The sequence below is a fragment of the Lepus europaeus genome, chromosome 14, assembly GCF_033115175.1.
Source record: "Lepus europaeus isolate LE1 chromosome 14, mLepTim1.pri, whole genome shotgun sequence".
NCBI lineage: Eukaryota > Metazoa > Chordata > Mammalia > Lagomorpha > Leporidae > Lepus > Lepus europaeus.
The window spans coordinates 14,272,009-14,299,965 of record NC_084840.1 but is presented as its reverse complement, the minus strand read 5'-3'; the positions used below and the strand labels follow the sequence as shown (position 1 = coordinate 14,299,965).

The 27,957-nt window shown below is 41.4% G+C and overlaps 1 protein-coding gene across 2 annotated transcripts in view; it reads right to left on the bottom strand.

The window, feature by feature from the left end:
• Window positions 1-27,957, bottom strand: part of NEK7 (NIMA related kinase 7) — a 153,345-nt gene that overhangs the window by 45,717 nt on the left and 79,671 nt on the right. For both annotated transcript variants that reach the window (XM_062211552.1, XM_062211553.1), the window contains exons 3-5: window positions 26,545-26,685; window positions 14,143-14,205; window positions 11,603-11,713 (exon numbers count right to left, since the gene is read on the bottom strand). In XM_062211552.1, the coding sequence (XP_062067536.1) occupies window positions 11,603-11,713; window positions 14,143-14,205; window positions 26,545-26,685 (315 nt within the window). The remainder of the gene's footprint in view (window positions 1-11,602; window positions 11,714-14,142; window positions 14,206-26,544; window positions 26,686-27,957) is intronic.

Here is a 27,957-nt window from a genome sequence, read left to right as displayed (position 1 = left end):
CCCAGCCAAGACTCATGCTAACCTTAAGAAAGCACAGTGCCATGTTCTGGAGGGGATCATGTAGAAGGTAATAGTCCTCTGTCCTCAGTTGACAACCAGGACAATGGAAGGGGCTATAGTTATAAAACCGTAAAGCATTCGATTCTCTCTACAGCAAGTGAACATGGAAGAAAACCCTAAACATCAGTGCGCTTACAGCCTTAATGGGCACCTTGATTTCAATTTCCTATGACCTTGAGCAGACACCCACTAACTCTCGTTTGGACTTCTGACAAAGACAATATTTAAAAATTTTCTTTTAGTTATTATATTTGAAAGATAGACACACATACAGAGACAAAAAGAGATCTGCTATCCACTGGTTCATTCTCAAAATGCATTATTGGCTATGCTGAAGCCAGGAGCCCAAACTTAATTCACGTTTCCCAAATGGGTGGCAGGGACCCAAATAGTTGAGCGATCCCCTGCTGCTTCCCAGGGTGTGCATTAGCAGGAAGCTGAAATCAGGAGTTGAGCTTGGACTGGAACCCAGCACTCATATTTGGCAATGAGCATCGTAAGTGGTATCCAAACCACTATGCAAAATGCCCATGCTGTATTGTTGTAAGGTGCTAAATTTGTGGTAACTTGTTAGGCAGCAAGGAAAAGCTAATACAAAGTACATTTCTAGTTTTATGTCTACATAAAAAAATGTTTTTGAGTGGGTTAAACTGCTGCCTGTTAAGTTGGCATCTTATATTGGAGTTGGAGTGCTGACTGCTCCACTTTGGATCCAGGTCTCTTTTATTCATTTTTTTTTTTTTTAAGATGTATTCATTTATTTCAAGGAAGAGTTTTAGAGCAACAGAAGGAGAGACAGAGAGATATTCCATCTGCTGGTTCACTCTCCAAATGGCCTCAATGACCAGGCCTGGGCCAGGCAGAAGCCAGGAATCTCCCACGTGGGAGACTTGGGCCATCTTCCGCTGCTTTCCCAGGCACATTAGCAGGAAGCTAGATTGGAAATGAGTAGCTGGGACTTGAACCGGTGCCCATCTGGGATGCCAGTGCTGCAGGTCATGGCTTTACCTGCTGTTCCTCAGCACCTGCCACTCCAGCTCCCTTCTAATACACCTGTGAAGGCAGAAGGTGGTCCAAGTACTTGGGCGCTTGTCACCTATGTGGGAGGTCAAGATCCAGTTCCTGGCTCCTGGCTCTGGCCTAACCCAGTCCCCACAGTCATGGCCATTTGGGAAGTGAACCAGCAGATGGATGATCTCCCCTGTCTCTCCATCTCTCTCTGTCACTCTGCCTTTCTTTCTTTTTTTAAAGATTTATTTATTTATTTGAAAGAGAGGAGAGACAGAGAGAAAGTGAGGTCTACCATTCACTGGTTCACTCCCCAACTGGCCACAATGGCCAGAACTGTGCTAATCCGAAGCCAGGGGCCTATTCCGGGTCTCCCACGCGGGTCCAGGGGCCCAAGGACTTGGGCCGGTCTTGTACTGCTTTCCCAGGCCACAGCAGAGAGTTGGATCATAAGTGGAACAGCCGGGACTCAAACCAGAGCCCATATGGGATGCCAGCACTGTAGGCAGCGGTTTTACCTCCTGTGCCATAGCGCCAGCCCCACTCTGCCTTTCAATTAAAATAAAATAAATTTTTAAAAGAAAAAGTTTTGAGGTTCCTTTAAATTTAAAGGGAGTGACACACATGGTAACAATGTAGAGAGTACAAAGCTAACAATCTAAGATAGACTACATCAAAAGATAGTAGAAATAAGAATGGATAGCCTTAATTAATTAGTTGGACTAGTCCAAAATTCCTGGCAGAAAATAGGCGCACATTTAAATTATAGTAAGTATTTCACTAGAAAAATTTACAACATGCGATTCCTTCTTCATCATTGTGATGAAATCCATTTAGTAGATAAGCTTTCGAGTTTCTTCTCAAGAGATCTATTATATTAGATTACATTTTGTTTTATTGATCATTTAATGAAATATTATGTTTCAAAAATATCATTAAATATATACAGTATATTTTGTTCCATTCGTCTGATTTTCTAAGAGGCACTTATAATATACTTCAATAAATGAAGTGGATTTTGCAAAATGGCTGTGACAATTTAAAATATATTTTATCAACATTTCTGACAAGCTGAAATAAATCACACTCTTATTTATACATTTCTAAGATTGGTCTCATTCCCTCTACACTGAAGATCAGTGAAATAAATAGTATAATGAAGGATATAACAAAATGAAGCATGTGCTAGGCCAATTTAGACTACAATAAAAATACACAGCCCACCTTAACTGAAATCTGTTTTGTAAGACTCTATTTTCCTTTAATACCCTGATTACAGATAATGAAGAAATATATGATTAAACATTCTGGATTTCCTTTTATCCTAAAACTCATCTGGGAAGTATTTCATCTGACCACAGCCTCAGGTATTCCTTTGTCACTAATTAGAGAAATACTGAATATTTCAACTATAAATTGCTTAATTATATTTGTCAGCCAGCTCCAAACCAATTAATTATTTACTCATAAAAATCTTTGATGCAATGCTATCCAGAGGTTCATTTCTGGAATACAGACCAGAAGCTATATTTCCTCTTCTACCCCAATTAAGCTGAAGACTTGAGAGAGGGAAATACATTGTTGTGATGCACAATGATTTACAATGAATCATGTTTTTGCACAATTCAAACATTTGCTACTATCCTTTTATCAAGTGTTGGGTCATTGTTATGTTCCTTCACTAAGAAGGACTTTTTTTCTTTTATTAAAAATTGCTAACAGGACTAACAGAGCGTTAAATCAATTTGAGAATTTTTCTGCCCTCCTCTCTACCCCATAAAAGTTTCTGTGATAAGACATTGTCTCCTCTTGTGGCAGCATTCACACTCTCAGCAACTGGCCATGACCCCAGAGGGTACGGCAGTGGGAAACTGCTGGGATTCGTGTCACCTATTGGTCCCCAGAACAGAGAAGTGTGACAGAGGTAAAACCACCACCTTTTAAACATCTAGGCACCACACACCTACTGAGTCCCTTCTACGGGCCAGGCACTTCCCTAGAAACTGACTTAGCCTGGAGAGCAAACCCGACACAATCCCTGTCTCCAGCAGGGTACTGAGTCTGATGAGAAATGTGAACACCAATAAAACAATCACACAAATAATGACATGAGAATACAACTGCGTGGCATGAAAGAAGGGCACTGGGATAATATCTGTAGTATACAACAGCCTATGAGTCATGGAAAATGCTTGAAAACGTGGTGTCCGGCTGGCGCCGTGGCTTAACAGGCTAATCCTCCACCTTGTGGCGCCGGCACACCGGGTTCTAGTCCCGGTTGGGGTGCCGGATTCTGTCCCGGTTGCCCCTCTTCCAGGCCAGCTCTCTGCTATGGCCCAGGAAGGCAGTGGAGGATGGCCCAAGTGCTTGGGCCCTGTACCCGCATGGGAGACCGGGAGAAGCGCCTGGCTCCTGGCTTCGGATCAGCACAATGTGCCGGCCGCAGCGGCCATTGGAGGGTGAACCAATGGCAAAAAGGAAGACCTTTCTCTCTGTCTCTCTCTCACTATCCACTCTGCCTGTCAAAAAAAAAAAAGAAGAAGAAGAAGAAAACGTGGTGTCCAAGTGATGAGCTAAAGGATAAATAGATATAAATTTGGCCAAGAACAGAGAAGAGCGTGGGCAGACATAACTACACACACGAATGCCCTGAGAAAGGCAGAAAAGAGAACACATCCAAGGCGCTGAAAGTCAACGCGCTGGAGCACAAGAGAGAAAGAGGGGCCTGACTGCCAGCTGAACACCCACTCTGTGACAAGCCCAGTGCTGGTGCTGGGATGAGGGTACATGAAACAGACCCAAGCCCCTTCCTTGGGGAGGTGTTCTCACGCACCACACAAAGCTTGGTAAATCCCGTGTGACATTGTCTCGACTGCACTGGGAAACCAGGGAGGATCTGAAGGAGGGCTGACACCTCCTTTCTCACCTCTCCCTTCTCTTCAAGGCTGATGGAGGACCAGCGTGGGAGAAAACAGGCTGATGCTGGGTGGAGTTAAAAAGGTCTCACTCTGCAGCCAAGAGGTTAGGGAGAGAAATGGAAATGGAGCTGGAGGGAGACCTTTGAAAGGTATTTAGAAGAAAAGATAAAGAGAACTTGGTCAGACACTGAAATGGGAGAGAGAAGCATCAAAGAAGAGTCTGGTTCTCCAGCCTGTGCAACTGGATAGACCGGCGCTGAGCCCTGAGGCAGGGAGCATGGGAGGGGGTGGTCTAAGGATCACTCATTTGTTGCTGAGCTACACGGATTCAAAATTCAAAATTAGCTCATGCTAAAAATTAAAAATTAACCCAAGTTAACCCAAGAGCTTAGACAGTAACTGAATTCACAACCAAGACTGAGATTACCTACAAGGTTAAATACAAAGCAACAACACAAAAAGACCAGGACTGACACAAAACTGCACCACCCAAAGGCGATGAAGAGGATGACACAGTTAACAATGAGCCACTGACATCCACTTCCCATATAGCTCCCTGCTAATGCACCTGGGAAGGCAGAAGAAGATAACCCAAGTGCCTGGGCCATTGCCACTCACATGGGAGACCAGGATGGTGTTCTAGTATCCTGGTTTTGGCCTGGCCCAGCCCTGGCCATTGTGGCCATTTTGGGAGTGAAACAGCAGACTCGAGATCTCTTTGTCCCTCCTTCTCTTTCTTTGAAACTGCCTTTCAAATAAATAAATAAATAAATCTTTTTTTTTTTTTTTTTTTAAATGAGCATTTCCAGAGAAGCAAGAACAAAACCAAGACGCTCTGGGACTCAGGGTGGTGGAGGAATTCTTTAGGTGCATGCTGGGTGCCACTGAGAGATCACACAGGACAAGGACTGAAGGAAGTCCCCTGGACTCCATGTCTGGTGATATGCTACAAACAGGATCAGGAGGTAGTATCTGACTGAAGGAGAAAAAGAATCAGGGCAGTAACTGAAGGAAAAGGCAGGCAGACAGATGTGAGGGTGGTAAGACTTTATAAGGAGGGCCTTCACAGAGCATCTTATTTAAAATAGGAACACCCCTCTCCAAACTCCTTACTGCCTTCTTTATTTTCTCCACTTCAGTTATCAACATCTGGCAAATCATATATTCAATTTGCTTATCATTCTATACTCCTCCCTAGAAGAGAAGTTTCTTAAAAGAATGAATGGGCCGGCGCCGTGGCTCACTTGGTTAATCCTCCGGCGGCAGCACTGGCATCCCATATGGGTGCCTGGTTCTAGTCCCGCTGCTCCTCTTCTAGTCCAGCTCTCTACTGTGGCCCGGGAGTGCAGTGGAGGATAGCCAAAGTGCTTGAGCCCTGCACCTGCATGGGAGACCAGGAAGAAGCACCTGGCTCCTGGCTTCAAATTGGCCCAGCACCAGCCATTGCGGCCATTTTGGGGCTGAACCAACAGAAGGAAGACCTTTCTCTCTGTCTCTCTCTCATTGCCTATAACTCTACCTGTCAAAAAAAAAAAAATGAATGAATGAAAGACACAGTGCATGCACGTGTGCACATGTAGATGTTTCAGCTAACAGAAGCTGAACACGCTGAACCAACTAAGGGATCTAGAAAATGCAGGATTATGACACAGGACTAAGGACAGATGATCGTGAGGGGTAATGTTTCTGAGAACACAAGCAGAGAGAGGAGAGGTAAGCTAGGTGGAAGAACATACAGCCATTCTCACAGGTCCTAAGACTATGGCAGCAGGAGAAAGGGGAGAATAGTAACTGGTGCGTGCTGGACTAGTGGCTTCAGCCACAGGCAGGTGAGGGCATTCCTTTCTGATGATGACATCATTTCCTCTGGGAAAGGAGGGGCATGAGGTCTCTTTGAAGTGGAAAGAAGGGTAAATTTTGTACAGTGTAAAGAGAGCAGAGGAAGAGTGGGGAGCAGAGATTTAAATGGAACAAGAAAACCTGAGTATCTATCAAATATCATATTCATATAGATGTGTGTACAGATACAAGTCTAAAAATAAGTACAAGTATATAAAAACATACAAACAAGTATATACGAACACACAAAAATTATATATAAATATGTAAACATGCATAAAATACATATTCATTAATTAATCCTTATACCAACACTATAAAACAGATATTGTTAACCCAATTGCATGGATATGGAAACTGGAGCTCAGTAATTAAAATTAAGTGCCACTCCAAGGTCATACAGTACCACTGCTACAATCCTTTGATTGCTATCAGAAGTTCCCATTCTACTTTCAATTGTCCTATTATAAACATTCACTGGGACCCGCACTTCTCCTTTGTATAACTTACTACAACTGCAGTTACACATGATTTTCTACAAGTATAAGTGAAATTTCTCTCTCCTACTAAACAGAGTTACAAGAAAGCATAAACCATGTGCGGGCACATTGTAACTGCCCAACAAATGAAATACATATCTATTTTCCTTAAAAAGCTACAAATCAGTATAACTATTTGAAAGAGTAATTTGATAGTGTCTATAATTTAAAATGGTCACACCTTATTGCTCAGGAATATTATTTATATGAATCCATGTAACAGAATAAAGTATATATAGATACAGTTTCATGGATACATAGAAGGATTTGAAAGAGTAAAAATGAAACTAGGGGCCAGTGCTTGGCACAGTAGGTTAATCCTCTGCCGGTGGCACCAGCATCCCATATGGATGTCAGTTTGAGTCCTGGCTGCTCCTCTTCCCATCCAGCCTTCTGTTATGGCCTGGGAAGGAAGCAAAAGACGGCCCAAGTGCTTGGGACCTGCACCTGCACTGGGGACCAGGGGAATTTCCTGGCTCCTGGCTTCAGATCAGCTTAGCTCTGGCCATTAGGGCCATTTAGGGAGTGACCAGTGGATGGAGGACCTTTCTCTCTGTCTCTCCCTTTCACTGTCTGTAACTCTACCTCTCAAATAAATAAATAAAATCTTTTTAAACAAATGAAACTAATACCACTATTAATAAAGCAACAAATTATGTATCTGAAAAGTCATACAGATACGTGTATTTTTATAGTTAAGTGTGTATGTGGATAAAGGTAGCAAATAAAGTTCGGGAAGTTTTATGCACATAAAGTTAGCAACTATCTTGGGACACGGGGAAAAAGGGAGAAAAGAAAAGGACTTCCATTACTTCAGAAAGCTAATATAAAACAAGAAAGTCTTTCTTTTTAGATTTAAAAAATAAACACAAAGCTTACATTAAATGCAGAGAAAACCATAACTATGTGTATTATATTTTTATTTTTAAAAAGATTTAATTTATTTGAAAGTTAGAGTTACAGAGAGTCAGAGTCAGAGAGAGAGAGAGAGAAAGTCTTTCATCATCTGGTTCACTCCCCAAATGGCCACAATGGCTGGAGCTGGGAAGATCCAAAGCCAGGAGCCAGGAGCTTCTTCTGGGTCTCCCATGCAGGTGCAGGGCCCAAGGACTTGAGCCATATTTCACTGCTTTCCCAGGCCATAACAGAGAGTTGGATTGGAAGTGGAGCAGCTAGGGCTCAAACCAGCACCCACATGGGATGCTGGCACTGCAGGCGGCAGCTTTACCCACTACACCACAGTGCCAGCCCCAAATGTGTGCATTATTAACATACATTATTAACATGTATCTATTCATTACAACAGTAATTCTATTTGAGAATGAACCCAGAGCAATCTCACATGTCAGATCCTCCCAAATTATTAAGTTATTTTCTTCAAGTCCATTTTTGTTTTCAGGCCTAATATCACACTGCAAAAGACATACAGAGGGGCCAGCATTGTGGCATAGTAGGCTAAGTCTCCCATACAGGTGCTGGTTCGTATCCCAGCTGCTCCTCTTCCAATCTGGCTCCCTGCTAAAAGCCTGGGAAAGCAGCAGATGATGGCCCAGGTACTGGGGCCCTGCACCCATGTGGGAGACCCAGAAGAAGCTCCTGGCTCCTGGTTTCAGATTGGCCTAGTCCAGCCTCTGTGGCCATTTGGGGAGTGAACCAGTAGATAGAATATCAACCAATCAATCAATCTCTCTCTCTCTCTCTCTCTCTTGTGAACCAGTAGATAGAATCTCTCTCTCTCTCTCTCTCTCTCTAACTCTACCACTCAAATAATCTTTTAAAAAGAACCCAACATAGAGAAATATAACCAGCCTAAAAGGAATATCTGGATCCCTGCAATAACTAAGGGCTATGTATTATACAGAGTCACCACATGGTGGAAGACACTTGGAGGTGGTAGATATGGAGGCAGGGGGAACTGTCACTCCCTGAATCTGGTCAGAATGTAAATTTCCTATATGTTGTACTAAGGGGAGTAACAACTATTTTTATTTGCCTATAATGGTATTCTTGATTTCTAGATAAAGTGTCCTAGGCTCTAGTAGAAAAAAAAGAAGAACTATAACCAGGATGTTTAGTATTCTACCCCGTGAAACTGCTTGGTCAGACTTTCTGTTATGGCTATTATGCTGAGATTGCCATACCAGCCCGAAGTTTGACAATATGATTTTCAACCTTTACAAGAGCTCCAAAAGCACACAGGGAAGGTGACCCAGAATGTCTCACATCTTAACAAGGCCAAAGCTAACAATGCCTTTAAGAAAGGACAGGATCATTACAAGCTTCTACAATCAAGTCTGTCAGACACAAGGAGGAATGGTGTTTCTAGTTCTCTAAGGAGCAACCACTTCAGTATTCCACCAAGAGATGAAGTTCCTACATAAGTTCCTAAGCTTGGAACTTACTAGGAGTCAGTTGCTATTCATCATTCAAAAAACTGTCACCCCTCCTCCCGGCCTAAATAGTTCTTTAAGTGACAGACACCCTCAAATTCCAGTTAGAAAGCTCAAGTGTATTCCGAAGGCATAGTTATTCTGTAATAGTTACTACTCACTGCTAAACAGAATTCTCTGTCCTAAACTTATCTTACTGATAGAGGACTTTCACTTTTTCTTCCCACTACAGGTAACTCATACCTAAAGTATTAGACAAATAATTTTATATTAGTTGTACTCTCTTGAAAGGACATTTACTTTGATATATCTATTTGGTAGACAATTGTTTTTGTAAAAGTTTGCATTTGATATTTGCATTTCTTTTTTAAATTTTTGATTAGAATTTTTTTATCTGTTCTCAATTTGAAAAGACATGTTTTGTTTGTGGTTGGCTTTCTGGGCTAGTGGAGGGAATTCCCTAAGACTGACAATCAGATAATTCATTACAAGTGATTCTACGTACAGGGGTTTTTAGCCAGAGTCAGAGAGACAGTACTCTGTGACAAGAACATTACCTTCCTTTCGTGGTGTGTCGTGATCACAAACTGTCTCCATCTTACAGAAGAGGAAACCAAGACTTAGAGAATGTAAGTGACATGAGAGGTCAGTGGCAGATAGTGGACTCACACTCAAGACCAAGTCCTTGGCCGGCGCCGTGGCTTAACAGGCTAATCCTCCGCCTTGCAGCGCCGGCACACGGGGTTCTAGTCCCGGTCGGGGCGCCGGATTCTATCCCGGTTGCCCCTCTTCCAGGCCAGCTCTCTGCTATGGCCCGGGAAGGCAGTGGAGGATGGCCCAAGTGCTTGGGCCCTGCACCCGCATGGGAGACCAGGAGAAGCACCTGGCTCCTGGCTTCGGATCAGTATGATGCGCCGGCCACAGCGGCCATTGGAGGGTGAACCAACGGCAAAAAGGAAGACCTTTCTCTCTGTCTCTCTCTCTCACTATCCACTCTGCCTGTCAAAAAAAAAAAAAAAAAAAAACAGGTCCTTAACTACCTTGATCAAAAATGGGGATGCTCTGTACTGAAATGCACATTGTGTGCACACCAACATTTTCCTAGGGAGGACAAGGACTTGCAGTCCATTTTCAAAGTAATTCTGATACAAAAACCTTTAAGGCCTCTAAAGAAAAACACATGGATTTTTGTATCAGATCAACCTAATTTCAAAAATATCACCTCTGCCATTTACTAACAATGATACTTCTCTTGCTTAAGTATTAAGTTTACCTCTCAGAATCCTTGTGATGATTAAGTAAGATAATGTATGCAAAGCATCTATCATTGTTGTTTAAAATCCCTTACTATAACTTCATATAGCTGAGATAACAAGTTACAGTCCAGTAACTACTGAGGGACTGAATGTACAAGCAGACAACGCTCAAACCATATACAAAAGCTGAACTTTAACCCACAGCCTGCAGAACCTGCCCAGAAAACCAACCCTCTATCTACAACAAACAACCCAGGAAGCCAGCCTGCTCTATGTTAGACCTGCAGTAAGCTAGATTGCTACCTGCAGACACAACCCAGGAAGCAGAACAGTGACTTCAGTAACACTGGCCCCAAATGGCCAAGACTCGATTAATAACAACTTATAGCTTCTCTAATTTTATCCTTGCTTACAACTAGAGGTAACCAGAGAAAGCCAAATAAGTCCCCCAATCAAACACATAGGATGTTCTGCTTCTAGTTAGCCTGCGCACAGCTTCTCCACAATAGCCTCCAGTCACCTGAGCCTTTCTTTTTCTCCTCTATGAAGTTTCCACTCCCCCAGCTGCCTTAAGTCTTGGTCGAGACAGCCCAAGTGACAGTGACTAACTCCCTTGCTATAGCAAGCTCAGAATAGTCTTTGCTTTTCTTGTTTATTCACGTTGTTCAATTTGTCTTCCACAGTGATAACAAAGACTGTTTCTTCCAGCAGCTTCTTTGCAGCTAGGTATGTCCATGAAACTACATACTGGTCAAAGGGATGAAGCAGACAATGCTGTATGGCAGGCAGCAATCAGGAATGTGTTTTAAAAGATAACCAGCAAGCCAACAGTGACATGAGATCAGATTTGACAGGTCAGTCACCATATTAGCCCCAGATTTTTATGGGACAAAAGCAAATGTAAGGACTGTAAATGCTAACAGCAGCAGCTCCTATTTACTTAGCAACGTACGTGGCACTGTTCTAAGCTCTTAATAAACACCGATCAGTGCAATCATTACAACAAACCAGTGACACTGGCTCTATTATTGACTGTGTTTTTAAGAAAATGTCACATAGAGAAGTTACTTGCCCAAAGACAATTTTTAAGACTCTGTTATTTAGGGATTTCTTTTACTTGTAGCTGAGCTTTAACTCAGTTACTATGTCCTTAGAACAGGAAGTTAAACATTTTTTAAGCAGTCAAGTTCAAGGGCTGATGTCCATGAACTAACTGCAAAGCTTCCTTTCTCGTGGGAAGGGCCTCTCTCAGAACAGGTGGCGCTGTTTTTGAAGCCTCTTTCTCCCTCCTTTTCCTGATGTCCACAGACAGGGGAGCAAGAATGGTCTGCTCAGAGACATCAATCCACAGAATTGTAACCTGAGCTTACAGAAGACCAGCATATAGGCGATTTCCTACTTGGAGTGTTCAAATAGTTAAGTTGGCCAGTGTGATCATCACCAGGTAAAGTACCTTCACCATCATCACTGTCACCTACGAGTTATTATGCAGCTACCACAAGCTAGGCACTGAGGCCTCTGAAGTCCTTTACATGTCCTAGAAGGAAAAAAGCCAACTTTATAATGACTTTACGAAAAAAAAAAAAACTTACCTTTATCATTCTGGATAGATCACCAGCATCTGCTAATTCCAAAACTATATTTAACTCATTATCTTCAATAAATGATGCATAATATTTAATTACATTTGGATGGTTGAGTTGCTGAGGGAAAAAAAACAAAACAGGCATCAGAAAGTTTTTTATTGTAAACTCCCAAGAGTCACTTAAGTTCTGTAATTTTAAATAAACTTGACTGTATTTCCAACTTAAAGAAATATTATGACAGTATATAGTGTTTTTCTTTAATGTAGTGAATTTTGAAATATATTTAATTAATTACTTACAGTAAAACTACTTATCAATTAATTTTAATATTTACTATAAATAATAAAGTAGGCATTTAAGATTTTTAAAAGTATTGCTATGCCCAGTAAACATAAATAAATGCAATAAGTAAAAGGCAGAATTAAATCACTAACTGCTAAAATGAGAACTGTCAGTTGAGGACAATCAATGGTAAATGAAATATCCCTTTTACTTCAATTTGAAGACTGGTCTTGGTATAATTTCAGTCCCCACCAAAAAAGAAACAGTATCTACTCTACAGTATGTTAATATTACTTTTATATCAAACAATATAAATATACAGAACTTATCTGTGTGAGTTGATTTGTAAAATCATTCCTAAAAAAATTCCATCTGTAAAAATATATGCATTGCTCTATACACAGTTACATATACTTTCTCAATGAAAATTATTCAAGAATTATAAGTGACTTTCTTCTCTACTTTCCATTTAAAGCTTCATCTCTATATTTACTATACCAATGTTATTGCATTTTTAAAAATAATTTCCTCATTTGCACTAGTCATATTTTTTAAAGATTATTTGAAAGTCAGAATTACGGAGATACAGGGAGAGACACAGAGAGACCTTATACCAGTGGTTCACCCTTCAAATGGCTACATCAATTAGGTATGGCCTAGGCCAAAGCCAGGAGCCCATAACTCTATCCAGGTCTCCCACGTGGGGGCAGGGTCCCAAGTACTTGGGCCATCTTCCCAGGTGCATTAGCAGGGAGCTGGATCAGAAGTAGAGCAATCAGGACTTGAACCAGACCTCAAAAGGGAGGCTGGCAGCAGCTTAACCTGCTGCACTACAACACTGGCCCCGATATGTTCTTTCTATAACAAAAGTTAATATATATTTAAACTAGTTACTTCATGTGTACTTTTGAACTTTTATCTTTTTCAATAAATCTGATTCACTTTAGGCTGCATAAGATACCCTAGTCCAACCTAAAAATTAAAAAGGTAACGTAAGCCACAGCATTTGCCTACAGAAGCTTCAGTAAAGAAGCCATAGAGATAAATGGAGTCTCAGTCATGTTCTTAAGTGGATGAGAAACTAAAAGAACAATTCCTGACATATATTTCATATCCACTTTGTATATCTAGAAAAATTATTCAGAAATATTATGAAAAGTATATGAACCATCTAAATTAGCCCACATTCTCAGTGCAACACATTTTAATATAATACTGATATATGCCTTTATATTCCTTAATCTTCCAATTTCCTTAAATCTTTAAAGGTCTGGTCGGGGTGGTCAACAGTTTCCTGGGGTGGGCATTGTGGCAGAGTGGGTTAACTCCCGGCTTGTGACGCATGCACCTCATTTCGGAACGCCTGGATCAGGTCCCAGCTCTGTTTCCAATCCAGTTTCCTGCCAACGCGCCTGAGAGAAGAAGCAAATGGTGGCCCAGATACTTGAGTCCCTGTCACCCACGTGGGAGATCCGGATGGAGTTTCTGGCTCTTGGTTTCAGCCTGGCCCATCCCCTGCTGTTGTGGCCATTTAGAGAGAATGGAAGATCTCTTTCCATCTTGCTCTCTCCTCCCCGCACCTTCTAACCCATCATTCTGCCTTTCAAATAAATAACTAAAACTTAATTTCAAAAAAATGCAGGCTTCTGGGGCCAGCACTGTGGCATAACGGCCAAAGCCGCTGCCTGCAGTGCCACCATCCCATATGGGCACCGGTTTGAGACCCGGCTGTTCTACTTCCAATCCAGCTCGCTGCTGTGGCCTGGAAAAGCAGTAGAAGATGGCCCAAGTCCTTGGACCCCTGCACCTGTGAGGGAGACCTGGAAGAAGTTCCCGGCTCCTAGCTTTGGATCGGCACAGCTCTGGCCATTGTGGCCAATTGGGGAGTGAACCAGCGGATGGAAGAACTCTTTCTCTCTCTGCCTCTCCTTCTCTCTCTGTGTAACTCTGACTTTCAAATAAATAAATAAACCTTAAAAAAAAAAAGGCAGTCTTCAAAAAAAAACTTTTCTTCTTCAAAGTTTTGTGCCCCTTTTATATACTTCCTAGTCTGAAATAGATAAGAGTGTTATACTTATTTTACAATGAATCCCAAAGGCAATTACATTCCTCAATGTGTTGAAATTCAAACTTACATAATGTTACTTGAAATTGGTGTGGCACAAGTCTGTCAAGTCCTTTTGCATTTCAGTGTGGCATTTTAGTAAATCACCGTCATTTATATGTTCAGCAATGTTTGAAATAGCCAGTAGTTCATTATTTACCTTAAGGAGGTCTATTTCCTTGATGCAATCAGCACGTGCTTTGGCATCCATCAAATCAAATATCTGAAAATAGAATCCAGAATTATTTAATAAAATTATTTATGATTCAAGCCATATCAATTCGTTATAATGCTCTCTATATAATCATATATATACAAGTATGTTTTCTGCCTTGCTAACTTTTTGTTACTGTGGTGACCAATAGGTATTTCATTTCATATTACCACTAAACCTGACATTTTTCCCTCCAGTGTAATCAGTATTAAAAATAGAAAGAGAGGCCGGCGCCGCGGCTCACTAGGCTAATCCTCCGCCTTGCGGCGCCGGCACACCGGGTTCTAGTCCCGGTCCGGGCACCGGATTCTGTCCCGGTTGCCCCTCTTCCAGGCCAGCTCTCTGCTGTGGCCCGGGAGTGCAGTGGAGGATGGCCCAAGTGCTTGGGCCCTGCACCCCATGGGAGACCAGGAGAAGCACCTGGCTCCTGCCATCGGATCAGCGCGGTGCGCCGGCCGCAGCGCGCCAACCGCGGCGGCCATTGGAGGGTGAACCAACGGCAAAGGAAGACCTTTGTCTCTGTCTCTCTCTCTCACTGTCCGCTCTGCCTGTCAAAAAGAAAAAAAAAAAAAAAAAAAGAAAGAGAATAGCTACATATCTCTTGACTCTCATTCTTAAGTTTAAATCAACAAAATAGAGGTTTTGACCAATAACAGTCAATATGCATTGAACCATTAATATATATTAAATGTATTTATTTATTAATATATATTAAATGAACTACCTCATCTAATTTTTACTTAGTCCATATGAGGATGAGATTGGTATTCCCATTTTACAGATGAGGACAAGGAAGTTTAGAAAGTTTAACAGAGGGGTGAGTATTTGGCAGAGCAGTAAAGACACCAGTTGGGACTCCTGCATCCCATTCCATATTGAGATGCATGGGTTTACGTCACAGTTCGACGCCTGATTCCAGCTGCATGCTAATGCATACTTTGGGAGGCAGTACGTGATGGCTCAAGTATTTGGGCACCTGCCACCCACACAGGAGACCCAGATTGAGTTCCCAGCTTGTACTCTCTGTCTCTCTCTCATTCTCTGTCTCTGTACCTCAAATACATTTTAAAACATAAAAACTAAAAGAAAGCTTAACAGACTGACAAAAGGTCACACACCTCATCAACAGAACATCAGAAGGTATGCTCAGAATTATTCAACTACAACCTAAGCTCTGAGCCATCAATCTTAAATCTAAAACATCTCAGGTATGGACTCTTGGCAGGGTAATATCTCTCCAAAGGATGAAAACTGCTTCTTCTCTTTTTCTAAGTATAAAGAACAGAAACACGGACCATAAAGAAACAGATATACTATGTACCTAGCGTTAAAATTTCATGGGGCAGGTATTTTAGGGGGAAAAAAAGTTTTAAAATCTTCCTTGGAGAAAATAAGGAAGAAACGGTTGAACATTATAAATCTAATGTGAAAAATATGAAAATTAATAATACAATCAAAAGATGTCAGGGGTCTCTAAAAACAAAGAAAACTTTCAAGGTTCTAAATCTGTGTAAAACACATTAAAAAGTAAAAAAGCAGTAACTTAGCTACTGCAGTCAACACTACCAAGTTTTTAATACTCTAGTCACATTACAGATTTGTAAAGCTGACATTTTTACTTAACTTGATCAAGTCTTTCTGACTCACACAGCCAGTTTGTTCCAGGAAAAGTAGATGCGTAACTGCAAAGTGGTACACTCAAGTCTTTTAAATTAGGGGTGGAATTACTGATAATTATCACAGTACCGGCCTCTTTATACAAGCTGAGATAATCTTCACCGTTTGTGTAAAATAGGTAGTACCGGCTCCAAATTACGGATGAGGACAGAAGCTCACTGTCTTTCTAACATGCTATGGTCACAAAACGAGTGACAGACCAGGACTTCAACCTGTGTTTTCTCCATCGGCCCTGGCTGTCATGAAGTCTGATGTATACACAACTAACTAGTAAGTACTAAAGTGTAATGTGTGCAAAGTATGATATCAGAAACCTAAAGAAAGGACTCCCATATGGGCAGGAGGTAACATTAGAGATGAAACTTGAAAGAATTATAGAAAATAATTATATTTAAAGGTAAATACGAATGTAAAATTACATCTTATGAGATGTAACATTTGCTGGATATCATTCCTAACATCTAAAAATGTATATTTCTAATTTTTCCTTAAAAAATGAAAAATCAGTGAAGACATTAAATAAATTTTAAAACAAAAATAAAATCTACAAACTCATTGCCCCTGGCTTTTGTGTTCAGCACCTCCTTCTAGTTCTTGTACAAATGCCTGTGTTTTTTAACTAGTGAAAACAGCAGTAGCATGTAAACTGATATATATGCTTTGTCATCTAACATTATAGCAAAATGCTTTTTATATTTCATTATAGTCTTAAATTATTTTGGTTCTACTGTTTCTAATGAAAACTTCAAGTACTGACTTTATGTTTTATAAGTTTTAATGCAAAATGAGTATTGCACACTCCTGTGGTTTGGAAAAATACATAATCATATTTTAGTTAATGGTTCATAAAAACAGACAATCTAGTTGACATCAAATTTTCTCAAATTAAACAACAGAAAAGGAAATGTGTTTGCTGGTGCGTGTATTAGAAATAGTAACTTCTGGCCGGCACCGCGGCTCAATAGGCTAATCCTCCGCCTTGCGGCGCTGGCACACCGGGTTCTAGTCCCAGTCGGGGCACCGATCCTGTCCCGGTTGCCCCTCTTCCAGGCCAGCTCTCTGCTGTGGCCAGGGAGTGCAGTGGAGGATGGCCCAAGTGCTTGGGCCCTGCACCCCATGGGAGACCAGGAGAAGCACCTGGCTCCTGCCATCGGATCAGCGCGGTGTGCCGGCAGCAGCGCGCCTACCACAGCGGCCATTGGAGGGTGAACCAACGGCAAAAAGGAAGACCTTTCTCTCTATCTCTCTCTCTCACTGTCCACTCTGCCTGTCAAAAAATTGAAAAAAAAAAAAAAAGAAATAGTAACTTTTATTTTCTCCGTTAATAGTAATTTTAAATTAGTATCTTAACTACAGTGAACCTGTGCTAATTGCCATAATTTCAGAAAGGAAGCGAGCAGGAAGGAAAGAAAAGGAAAAAGAGAACTGGACTATGATGTCAAGTCATCACGGAGTGCACATAAAATGTCTAGTAAGATATTTTTGGCAAACACGAAGCCCTGTTAAATATCAAACTTTGGCAAAGTGAAATAATAGGTAAGCTATACAAGGACACCAATAGTAGGAATAAAAAATAAAACAAAAGCTACCACCATCAAAGCACAAATAGCATGATCCTACTTCCTGAAGGAAGGAGAAACCTTATATACCAAAATGCCCTTCAAGAACATGATAGCTTTACTCTTCACATGCATGATTGACACGAATAACCTGAGCCTAGCTATAGACAAGCTTCCACCATTCATGCCCATGTTTGCTACCAACTACAAAGAAGATCATCTAATTATTAGATTTTACAGATACAAGTAAGAAAACAAGCTTGCAGTCCATAACAATTCACGCCATTAGGTGCAGAATGAAGACTGGCACACAGAAAATTATCTTACAGTGTACTGAAGTACTACTTGTACAAGTGCTATGAGAACTTCAACAGCGGGTGGAGTGGTGTACGGTGGCTGGCAGAGCTCCCAATACTTGATTTATACAAGCAGTAAACCATAATACTATTCAGAAAGATTTTTAGTGAAAACAAGTAAAAATCAAAATTCCTTATTTAAAGGAATAAGCTTCAAGTGGGTATCTGGCATAGCAATTAAAATGCTGCTTGGGACACCCACACCCTATACCACAGTGTCTGGCCTTGATTCCTGGCTCCACTCCCAATTCCAGCTTCCTGCGAGTGTAGACTGTGGAAGGCAGCCATCCACGTGGGAGACCCAGAAGGAGATCCTGGCTCCTAACTTTGACTTGGCCCAGCCCTGGTTGTTGCCAGGGGAATAACATTTGGGGAGTGAACCACCAGATGGGAGATCTCCCTCTCTTTGTCTGTCTAAATGTGTGTCTCTCTGCCTTTCAAATAAATACTTTTTTTTTTTTAAATAAAGGAACAAGCTTTACATTTAGCAAATTCTATACAGAAAAGTCATTCATTCCCCCAAACTGCAAAATGACATCAGAAAAATTATGCTGCTCAATAACACACTAAATAATAACAAACAGTAATATATACAGAAAAATTTTAATTTGACGTTGACACAGACTTGCACTTCAGAATCAAAATGGCAAGAGAATTAATAAATTCTAGTCAAATCATGAATGCTGACACTATTCTTGGGAACTGCTAGTCACAAGGGACTTGAGGTAACTCAATATGCTGGGAAGCACACAATTCTAAGTATCTTATATTTTTGAAGGAATTCCTGAAAAAAAATTTTAGGAGACATAAAAAGGATAATGTGGCACTAGTAATTAAAGTGAAGAAAACCATGAACTTGGAGACACATGCTAATTAAATCTTCCAGTAATCACTGATGGGCAAAAAAAAGCAAGCGTAAGTGACATGTAAAGATGTATTTGAGAGCTTTAGGAAACCTTTAGCATACATGAAACATCAAGATAGAAACATGCTATACAGAAATGTCTCTTTCACTCAGTTTATAATTAATTGAGAATTATAAATTAACTTGAATTTTAAGTTAAGTTTCATAGTATCAAAGGTTGGTTCTCAAACACTAGGAGAAATAAGCATTACAGGCATATTTACAGCAAAATTTAACATCTGAACCAATTATATGTAACTAGAAATTGGATCCTTTCTTTTTCTCTAAGCCAACAAATCAAGATGAAAGCAAGCACTGAATTTTTAGATTAAGTCATTCCCAGACATAGATTCAAAGCTGTCTGGTGATTTCATGAGTTAAAAAAAAAAGGCAATATGTATGGGGTTAGTGGAGAATCTGGATTTGTAAATATCTTTTTCATAAAATATTGATAAGCAAATCTTCAGAAGTCATCTTTTTCAGCTCTAACAAAGTTTTTTTGGATTTTTTACACTTGGTAAGAGCAAAGTTATGTTAGCAAGCATTGGCTAATATATTCTTGGTATTCTCTGAATCACTCTAAAAGTTTTCTTCTGACACTTGCAGGTTGTGCCAGAATTACTCACAACTAATGAAGCCGAAAAGGTTCACACTAGGTGTCTTAAAAAAGGAGAGACCTTACAGTTAGTTAATAGAAATGTCCGTAAAAAGGCATATGTCAAACTGCTAGAAGAAAAATCACTTAAAATATAAGCAAAGAAAGGACTTAAAATATGTACACTCAAACCTGGCATCTTTCATTTTAAATAAACCTCACATATGTGGAAATCTTAACCATGTATCGTGCAAGCCTTACCATTTAAGGCTGGGGGCCTGTCTAGATAGAAATTACATTCAGTGAGCAAAATAATCTCCAAAGAATTAAAGTCCACTACTAGCCGGTCTCTGCCTAAACACAAAGGCTAAGCAAGGTCAGGCCAGTGGTGCTGCAGTATAGCAGGTAAAGTCACTGCCTGCAACCCATGCATGCTATATGGTCGCTGGTTTGAGGCCTGGCAACTCCCCTTCTTTTTTTTTTTTTTTTTAAATTTTTGACAGGCAGAGTGGACAGTGAGAGAGAGAGAGAGAGAAAGGTCTTCCTTTTGCCGTTGGTTCACCCTCCAATGGCCGCCGCGGTAGCGCGCTGCGGCCGGCGCACCGCGCTGATCCAATGGCAGGAGCCAGGGGCTTCTCCTGGTCTCCCATGGGGTGCAGGGCCCAAGCACTTGGGTCATCCTCCACTGCACTCCCTGACCACAGCAGAGAGCTGGCCTGGAAGAGGGGCAACCGGGACAGGATCGGTGCCCCGACCGGGACTAGAACCCGGTGTGCCGGCGCCGCAAGGCGGAGGATTAGCCTAGTGAGCCGCGGCGCCGGCGCAACTCCCCTTCTGATCCAGCTCCCTGCTAAAGGGAAAGCAGCAAAAAAATGGCCCAAGCGCTTGGGATCCTGCCACCTACATGGGAGATCCAGATGAAGCTCCTGGCTTTGGCCTGGCCCAGCCCTTGCTGTTGTGGCCATTTGAGTGAATCAGCAGATGAAGATCTCTCTCTCTCTTTGTCTCTCTCTCTCTCCCTCTCCCCCCCCCCCCCTCACTCCCTTTCTCCCACTCTCTGTAATTCTTTCAAATAAATAAGTAAATAAATGTTTAAAAAAAAAAAAAAAAAAACATGAGCCCAAGAAGAGTTCTATCCTGGTGCCAGAAACTTTGCTCCTAATAACCCAGTCCTGTGATATACTTTCTGTCACCTTCTCTCATCCTAATGCATAATACCTCTGAACTAGAATTTAGAACACAGGACTCAGTTTCTTTCTCACAGACTTTTTAAAGCTGTGGCAAATGAGAGTATGAAACTAGATAACTATTTGTGCCTATAATTATTTCCTGACCATTAAAAAGCCTTTCTGAGATGCCTCTTAACTCAACAAACTCATAGATAGTTATGGATAGTTCCAATCCATCAGTAAGTGCTGCTCGGTAGGCTTCCTTAATATTTGAAAAATTATTGTGAAACTTACGCTTTGTTCAGATTTTGTGAGGACTTGAAAGTTAGCAAAGCTTGGTCAGGGCTGGGGCCACGCCATAAAAAGCCACCCTACTGAGGTACATCGGTAGCTGTGAGTGAGAATGTGGGTATGGAAGACGCAAAGAAATCCAAAAGTGTAACTGTGAGAGATACTCCAAAAGTAGGAAAAAGAGAATCCACTGACAGGAATATAAAAGGGGACACCCAGAGAGGTACAAAAACTAAGATGGTACAATCAGGCAATTCGGAGAAGATGTGGGTACTGAGGCAGGAGGTTCTACAGAGAGCAGGAAGAATGTAAGTGAGTGATGTGTACAGTCAGAGAAGGCAGGCCCAGTGGGGAGGAACAGGGCAACTGGTCAAGCAGTCTTAGCACAGACAGGAGAGCAGGAGTTAAGAGAAGACTGGTGGGGCTGGCACTGTGGCGCAGTGGGTTAATGTCCTGGCCTGAAGCGCCAGCATCCCATATGGGCGCCAGCTAGAGACCCGGCTGCTCCACTTCCGATCCAACTGTCTGCTATGGCCTGGGAAAGCAGTCCTTGGGCCCCTGAACCCACGTGGGAGACCTAGAGGAAACTCCTGGCTCCTGGCTTCCAATTGGTGCCGCTTAGGCCATTTAAAAGATTTTAAAAATAATAACAAAAATAAAAAAGAGAAGAGAGGAGGCAGCCTGGGTTACTGAGCATGGAGGAGCAGCAGCTGCGGGGAACAGGGGCTGTGCCTGAGGCTTCAAACAGCCAGCGGTTCAGGATTCTTCTCTCTCGGAATCTATTCCAGTGGGAAGTACAGGAGTATTGCTACTAAAGAAAAGTACCCTCCCTCCAGCAGCACCACAAGAAAGAACCTGAGTTCTTCTCTCCTATAGGACCTGGAGCCATGAGCTCACGTGAAGGGACATAAGTAAATAAACACTGGAGATGAGTCAGGGGTGGGACAATGGGGATATAGCAATGTGGGGGCACCTACTTCAAAATTTTCTTAAGCAGGCCAGCATGGTGGAACGATGGGTTAAGCTGCCACCTACAACACCGGCATCCTGTATGGGTACTGGTCCAAACACCAGCTGCTCCACTTCTGATCCAGTTCCCTGATAATTGCCTGGGAAAGCAGCAGAAGATGGTCCAAGTACACACATGGGAGATAAGAACGAAGCTTCTGGCTCTTGGTTTCTGCCTGACCAAGCCCTGGCCATTGCAGCCACTAATCAGTGGACAGAAGATCTCTTTCTCTCTCTCCCTCCTTCTGTTACTGCCTTTCCAAAAAAATAAATACATCTTTATTTTAAAAAATTGCTCAAATAACTGACAAAGGAGTCAGAAAAAAAATCAAGAAAACAGGAAAATCAGATCTTTAATCTAAAGTCTGGAGACTACAGAATGGTGGCTGGCAGTCACAGTGAGGTACAAGAGCAAATGTGCTGGTGTGCAGCAGTGGGAGAGTTGGGAGTGGTAGTTATAGAGGGGCAGTAAACATCAAAAGATATATTTTCTCTCCAGAAGTTTCTTTTGAAATCAGCTCAAGTAAAAAGGTGAATTTGAACAAAACTTATTATCACTTTATGCTTGTTTTTAAGACTACATAAATTTTTAGCTTTTCAGTAAAAAAAAAAAATTAAAAGCAAAACCCCTGAAAATGGATGTTGCAAAGCAAAACAGTGTTATTGAGAATATAACTTCAGAGTAAGCATACAGAATTTAAGTATTAATGAGTAAATGAGTACCAAAATACGTCACCAAGGACCAGCACTATAGTGCAGCGGGTTAAGCTGCCACCTGCGACCCTAATACTGACATCCCATATGAGTGCCTGTTCAAGTCCCAACTGCTCCACTTTTGATCCAGCCCCCTGCTGATGCACCTGGGAAAGCAGATGAAGATGGCCCAAGTGCTTTGGCCCCTACCACCTATGTGAAAGACTAGGATGGAGTTTTAGGCTTCTGGCTCTGGCCTGGCAGAGTCCTGGCAATTTCAACCATTTGGGGAGTAAACCAGCAGATGGAAGACCTTTCTCTTTATCTCTCCCACCCTCACTCTCTCTAACTCTGCCTTTGAAACAAATAAATCTTTTTTAAAAAAATACTTCACCTACTATCAAGTAATTTGGGTAGCAATAGTCAGAGAAGTAAGAAACAGTGACACTCAAAATTCACACTACTATACTATCATGTCATGAGACTGCTACAATAAAAATTAATTCCAATTACATCACTGTAATCAATGGACTAATATAATCAAGATTTCATGTAAAAGAGCAAAATAATTCTTTGCTAATCTTCCAACACAAAGGACTAAAGTTTTGAGGCCCAGCTCATGCCACCTGTGAAGGCTCCCCAAGGTGGTTCCAACCTTCCCTCACACCTGTGCTCAAGGCTGCTCCCAGCACGGGGTGCTCTCACAATCTGAGAGGCGCCTTTCATGTACCCTCATCAGACACCCATGAGCAGCACTCCATTTATCTTGGTGCGCCCAGAGCCTCCCACACTTACCAATGGGTACAGGGGATCAACAAGTACTGGCAGGATGAACTGAATGATCAGCATTCGGGGAGGCAGGGAGATTGAAATGCAAATATATTCGTCCTCATAAAGATTTAAAACGTTGTTCCCTAATTGAGTAAGCTAAAAGTATCTTCACAATAGCATTTCTATTAGGAAGTTAAATTTAGGGGCAGGCATTTGGCGAGTGTTAAGATGACACTTGATGTGCCCACATCCCATATTGGAGTACCTGGGTTCAAGCCCTGGCTCTGCTCCTGACTCCTGTTTCCTGCTAGGGTACACCCTGGGAGGCATCAGGTGAAGGCTCAAGGACTTGAGTCTCTGACATTCACCTAGGAAAGATGGATTGAGTTTCTGGCTCCCAGCTTAGACCTAGCCCAATCCCAGCCAATGTGGGCATTTGGGGAGTAGATAAATGATATTGCTCTCTCTGCCTTAATAAATTAATAAAGTAAGATTTAAACTAGAAGATGCACAATATCAACATTTAACAAAGCAGCGAGGAATGGCATAATCCAAAAAGACAAGCATTAACTTCCCACAGCAATCTGATGATCATCACAGTATAAAATGGAGACAGTAGGAGGGAGATATTTAATACTGATTGGAAACACAAGTGTGCAAATTAATTCATACCTATTCAAACTTCCAATCAATAAGAAAAAAGTATAGTCAAGTGGAAACAATTCCGATGGTACTATAAAGGATCTAGAAGAGTGGTTTTTTCCTCCCTCTTCCATCCTTTCCAAATTTTTTCATTATTTCCTTTACTTGTAATTCTATTGACAAGGGGAATTGAATTGCCTTTTTTCCACATTCAGAATCAGTATGAAGGTAGAGAAGGGATCTAAGAAGCCCCCAGGGATGGAGAGATGTATAATCTATCCATCTTCCAAGCTTGGCCACTTAGGGCAAGTGCACAGCTATCTTCTCTCCAGACCATTGTTTGTAATTTTGTTTTGAAAATAATGACTTTTGAAGATTATTATCCTACTTGAGAATCTATAGTGAATCCTTACATGCCTACTGTACAAATTCCAATGCTCTTCAAAATGTGGTCACACATTTATAGCCTGGCTCAAGTTCCAATTCCACCAACTCAATGGCTCAAACTAACGTCTCCATTCTGTGAACCTTTATTTAAAACACGATCCATGCCACGGGGTTTAATATTAAACTGGCAGGAACAGTTTTCACTGCTGACTTTTTAATTATTATTATTTTCCTCATTTCTCAAAGATACATAGTGGAAATCTAATACATTTTTAAATGAATCAGAGTTCTTTTGTAAGGGAATAATCACTCCAGGAGTCACCTGCTTCATAAACACTAGTGCTGGCTTCTATATTGTGTTGTCATAGGCTCCATGTGGTACACTGGAAAAGACATGACTGCAATTCTTATATGCTGCTGGTGAGAAAGCCAAACAACTTGGCATTAACTTGTAGTAGACATGCATCCCCTGTGGCTCATTATTTCCATCTTAGGCACAAACAAAAAAGAAATTCTTGCAACTGTGTACTAGGAAAGACGTACCAGAATATCATAGAAATACTGTTTATAATAGCGAACAACTGTAAGCCACATTCACAGGGACCGCAAGAACAACTGGGTGCCATGTGACAGGGGAAAGGTCAGACCTCATGCACCAACATGGATTAACGGCTCAAATATAAAAAATCTAACTGTAGGCACTGGCATGTAGTTATTACACACAGATAATGCACGAATAAAATATGCTTCGTTTATATAAAGTTAAAAATGATAAAGTAAAAAGCTTTTACTCCAGAAATTCATACAGATATAGGGGAAAACTATAAAGAAAAAGAAATGCTAAACACTAAATTCAAGATATGGTTATTTCTGAGAGAAAACAGTAACATACCCAATTCAAAAATATATTTAATGTTTACTACTTAAGCTAGTTACGGATATGAAGTATCTCTATTATCGTTTAACATACATACCACATAAAATCTTTCTAAGATTTATTTTATTTATTTGAAAGAACTACAGAGAGGGAGCGACAGAGAGATCTTCCATCTGCTGGCTCACTTCCCAAATGGCCACAACAGCTGGATCTGAGCCCATTTGAAGCTAGGAGCCAGGAGCTTCTTCCGGGTCTCCCATGTGGGTACAGGGGCCCAAGGACTTGGGCCATCTTCTATTGACTTCGTAGGCACATTAGCAGTGAGCTGGATCAGAAGTAGAGCAGCCTACACTTGAACTAGCACCCATATAGGATGCCAGCGCTTCAAGGCCAGGGCTTTAACCCACTGCACCACAGCACCGGTCCCACCATATAAAATCTTATACTCCTGAGTTGTGAAAGCTTTTCTAAAATCACTCCAATCAGTGAATGTAGGTAAAAAGACCAGCCAAATTTTTAAAGCTTGTAATTAATGTTAAAAATTAGTAGGGGCTGGGGGATGGAGGGATGGTGTTGGGTGTAGCGAGTAAAGCTGCACCTTCAATGCCAGCATCCCATATGAGCCACCAGTCTGTGACCTGGCTGCTCTACTTCCAATCCAGCTCCCTGCTAATACATCAGGAAAAAGCAGTGGAAGATGGCCCAACTGCTTTGGCCCCTGCCACTCACATGGGAGACCTGGATGGAGCTCCTGGCTCATGGCTTCGGCCTGGTCCAGCCCTGGCTGTGTGGCCTTTAGGGGATTGAACCAGCAAATGGAAGATTCATTCTCTTTCTCTCTCTTTCTCTCCCTCTCCCTCACTCCCTTCCTCTCTTTAAGGCTGACGTTCAAATCAATAAATCAATCAATAAAATAAAAAAGTTAGGGAGCAGGCATTTAACCCAGAAGTTAAGACACTCATGTTTTATGTCAGACTGCCTGAGTTTTGAGTCCCAGCTCCAGTTTCTAACTTCAGTTTCCCACCAGTGCAGACTCTAGGAGGCAGTAATGATGGCTCAAATAACTGGGTTTCTGCCACCATTATCAGAGGCCTAAGACTGTGTTTCTGGCTCTCAGCTTTGACTTGACTCAGCCTCAGGCATTGGAGGCAATGAACCAGTGGATGGTGAGCTCATTCTCTTCTCTTTCTGCCTCTCAAATAAATTAATAATAATAATAATGAAAATTTATTAAAACTTAGTTTCAACTCTGTACTAAATTCATACTTTTAAAATATAATGTTCATTCTTCCCCAGCATTCTCAACTGAAGGTTATCATTACCAAATCATTCAGGAAACACTTTTCACTATTTATCATTAACTATCTATTATTCACATAGTACAATTTTACATTAATTACAAAATTACAATCATCTTACCTGTACTTTTTTTAAAGCTACCGGTACTCCATCCAAGAGACAGGCTGCTCTATAAACTTCACTAAATTGTCCACGACCGATTTTCTTTTCTATTCGAAAGTTGGCTAATGTGTTATAGCCCATATCTGGTCGTAAGGCCTTCTGTAATTAAAAATATCAGAACAATTTTCAATCAGACAATATACACACAATTGCTCATCATGTCTATGTAAGTAAGTGATACCTGTGGTAAGCCTGCCAACATCTATTCATTCTGCAAATACTTAAAGAATACCTACTCACACCAGGCACTGTTCTACACTCTCAGGACAGAGCAGTTAACTAAACAGACAACAATCCTTGTACATATTCCAGAGGGTGAGAAAAATAACACACACAGTGAATATGAAGTATTTATCTGCAGGAACAGCAACACGGAGTAGCATGTAAAACCACCACCTATAATACTGGCACCAGTTTGAGTCCCCACTGTTCCCTTTCTACTCCAGCTCCCTGCTGGTGGCCTAGGAAAGGTTTTCCACATGGGAAACCCGGATGAAGCTCCTGGCTTGGGCTTGATCCAGCCTTGGCCACTGATGCCATCTGAGAAGTAAACCAGCAGATGGAAGACCAGTCTCTCTCTCTCTCTTTCTCTGTTACTCCCTCTCTCTGTATAGATGACTTTCAAATAAATGAATGAATAACTTTCAAATAAATTAATATATGTGTGTACGTATATATATGTGCGTATTGTAGGCATTTGGGGTGGGAACCAATGGATGGGGAATTTCTCTTTGTCTCTCTGCCTTTCATATAAATAAATAAATAAAATTTTAGAATAACGAAATCTTCCAAAACTGGCCCTGGGGGTCTCACTGGAAAGAAGAAATGAACAGGTGAGGAACGGGGAGAGGACAATTATTCTATGCTTCTATATAATGTTTAGAAGATGAGCCCCTGATTATACTACCTATTATAAACTACAAATTAGAAAAAAATCATTCTGAAGTACCTAGAGAAAGTCTAGGTACCTTTGCCAAATTTCTGTCCAGTATCACATGTACCACACTGATACATACCAGATACAGACTATTTTAATCAAAACAAGGATACTTCATAGCATTCCCCTCCCATCCTTGTCACTCCTTAGCACCTGTGAATACAACCATTTAAAATGTATTCGGGGCTGGCACTGTGATGTAGCAGGTAAAGCTTCTGCTTGCAGTGCCGGCATCCCATATGGGTGCCAGTTCAAGTCCCAGCTGCTCTACTTCCCATCCTGCTCTCTGCTATGGCCTGGGAAAGCACTGCAAGATGGCCCAAGTCCTTGGGCCCCTGCACCCGTGTGGGAGATCTGGAGGAAGCTCCTGGCTCCTGGTTTCAGATCAGCACAGCTACGGCTGCTAAAGCATCTGGGGAGCAAACCAGAAGTTG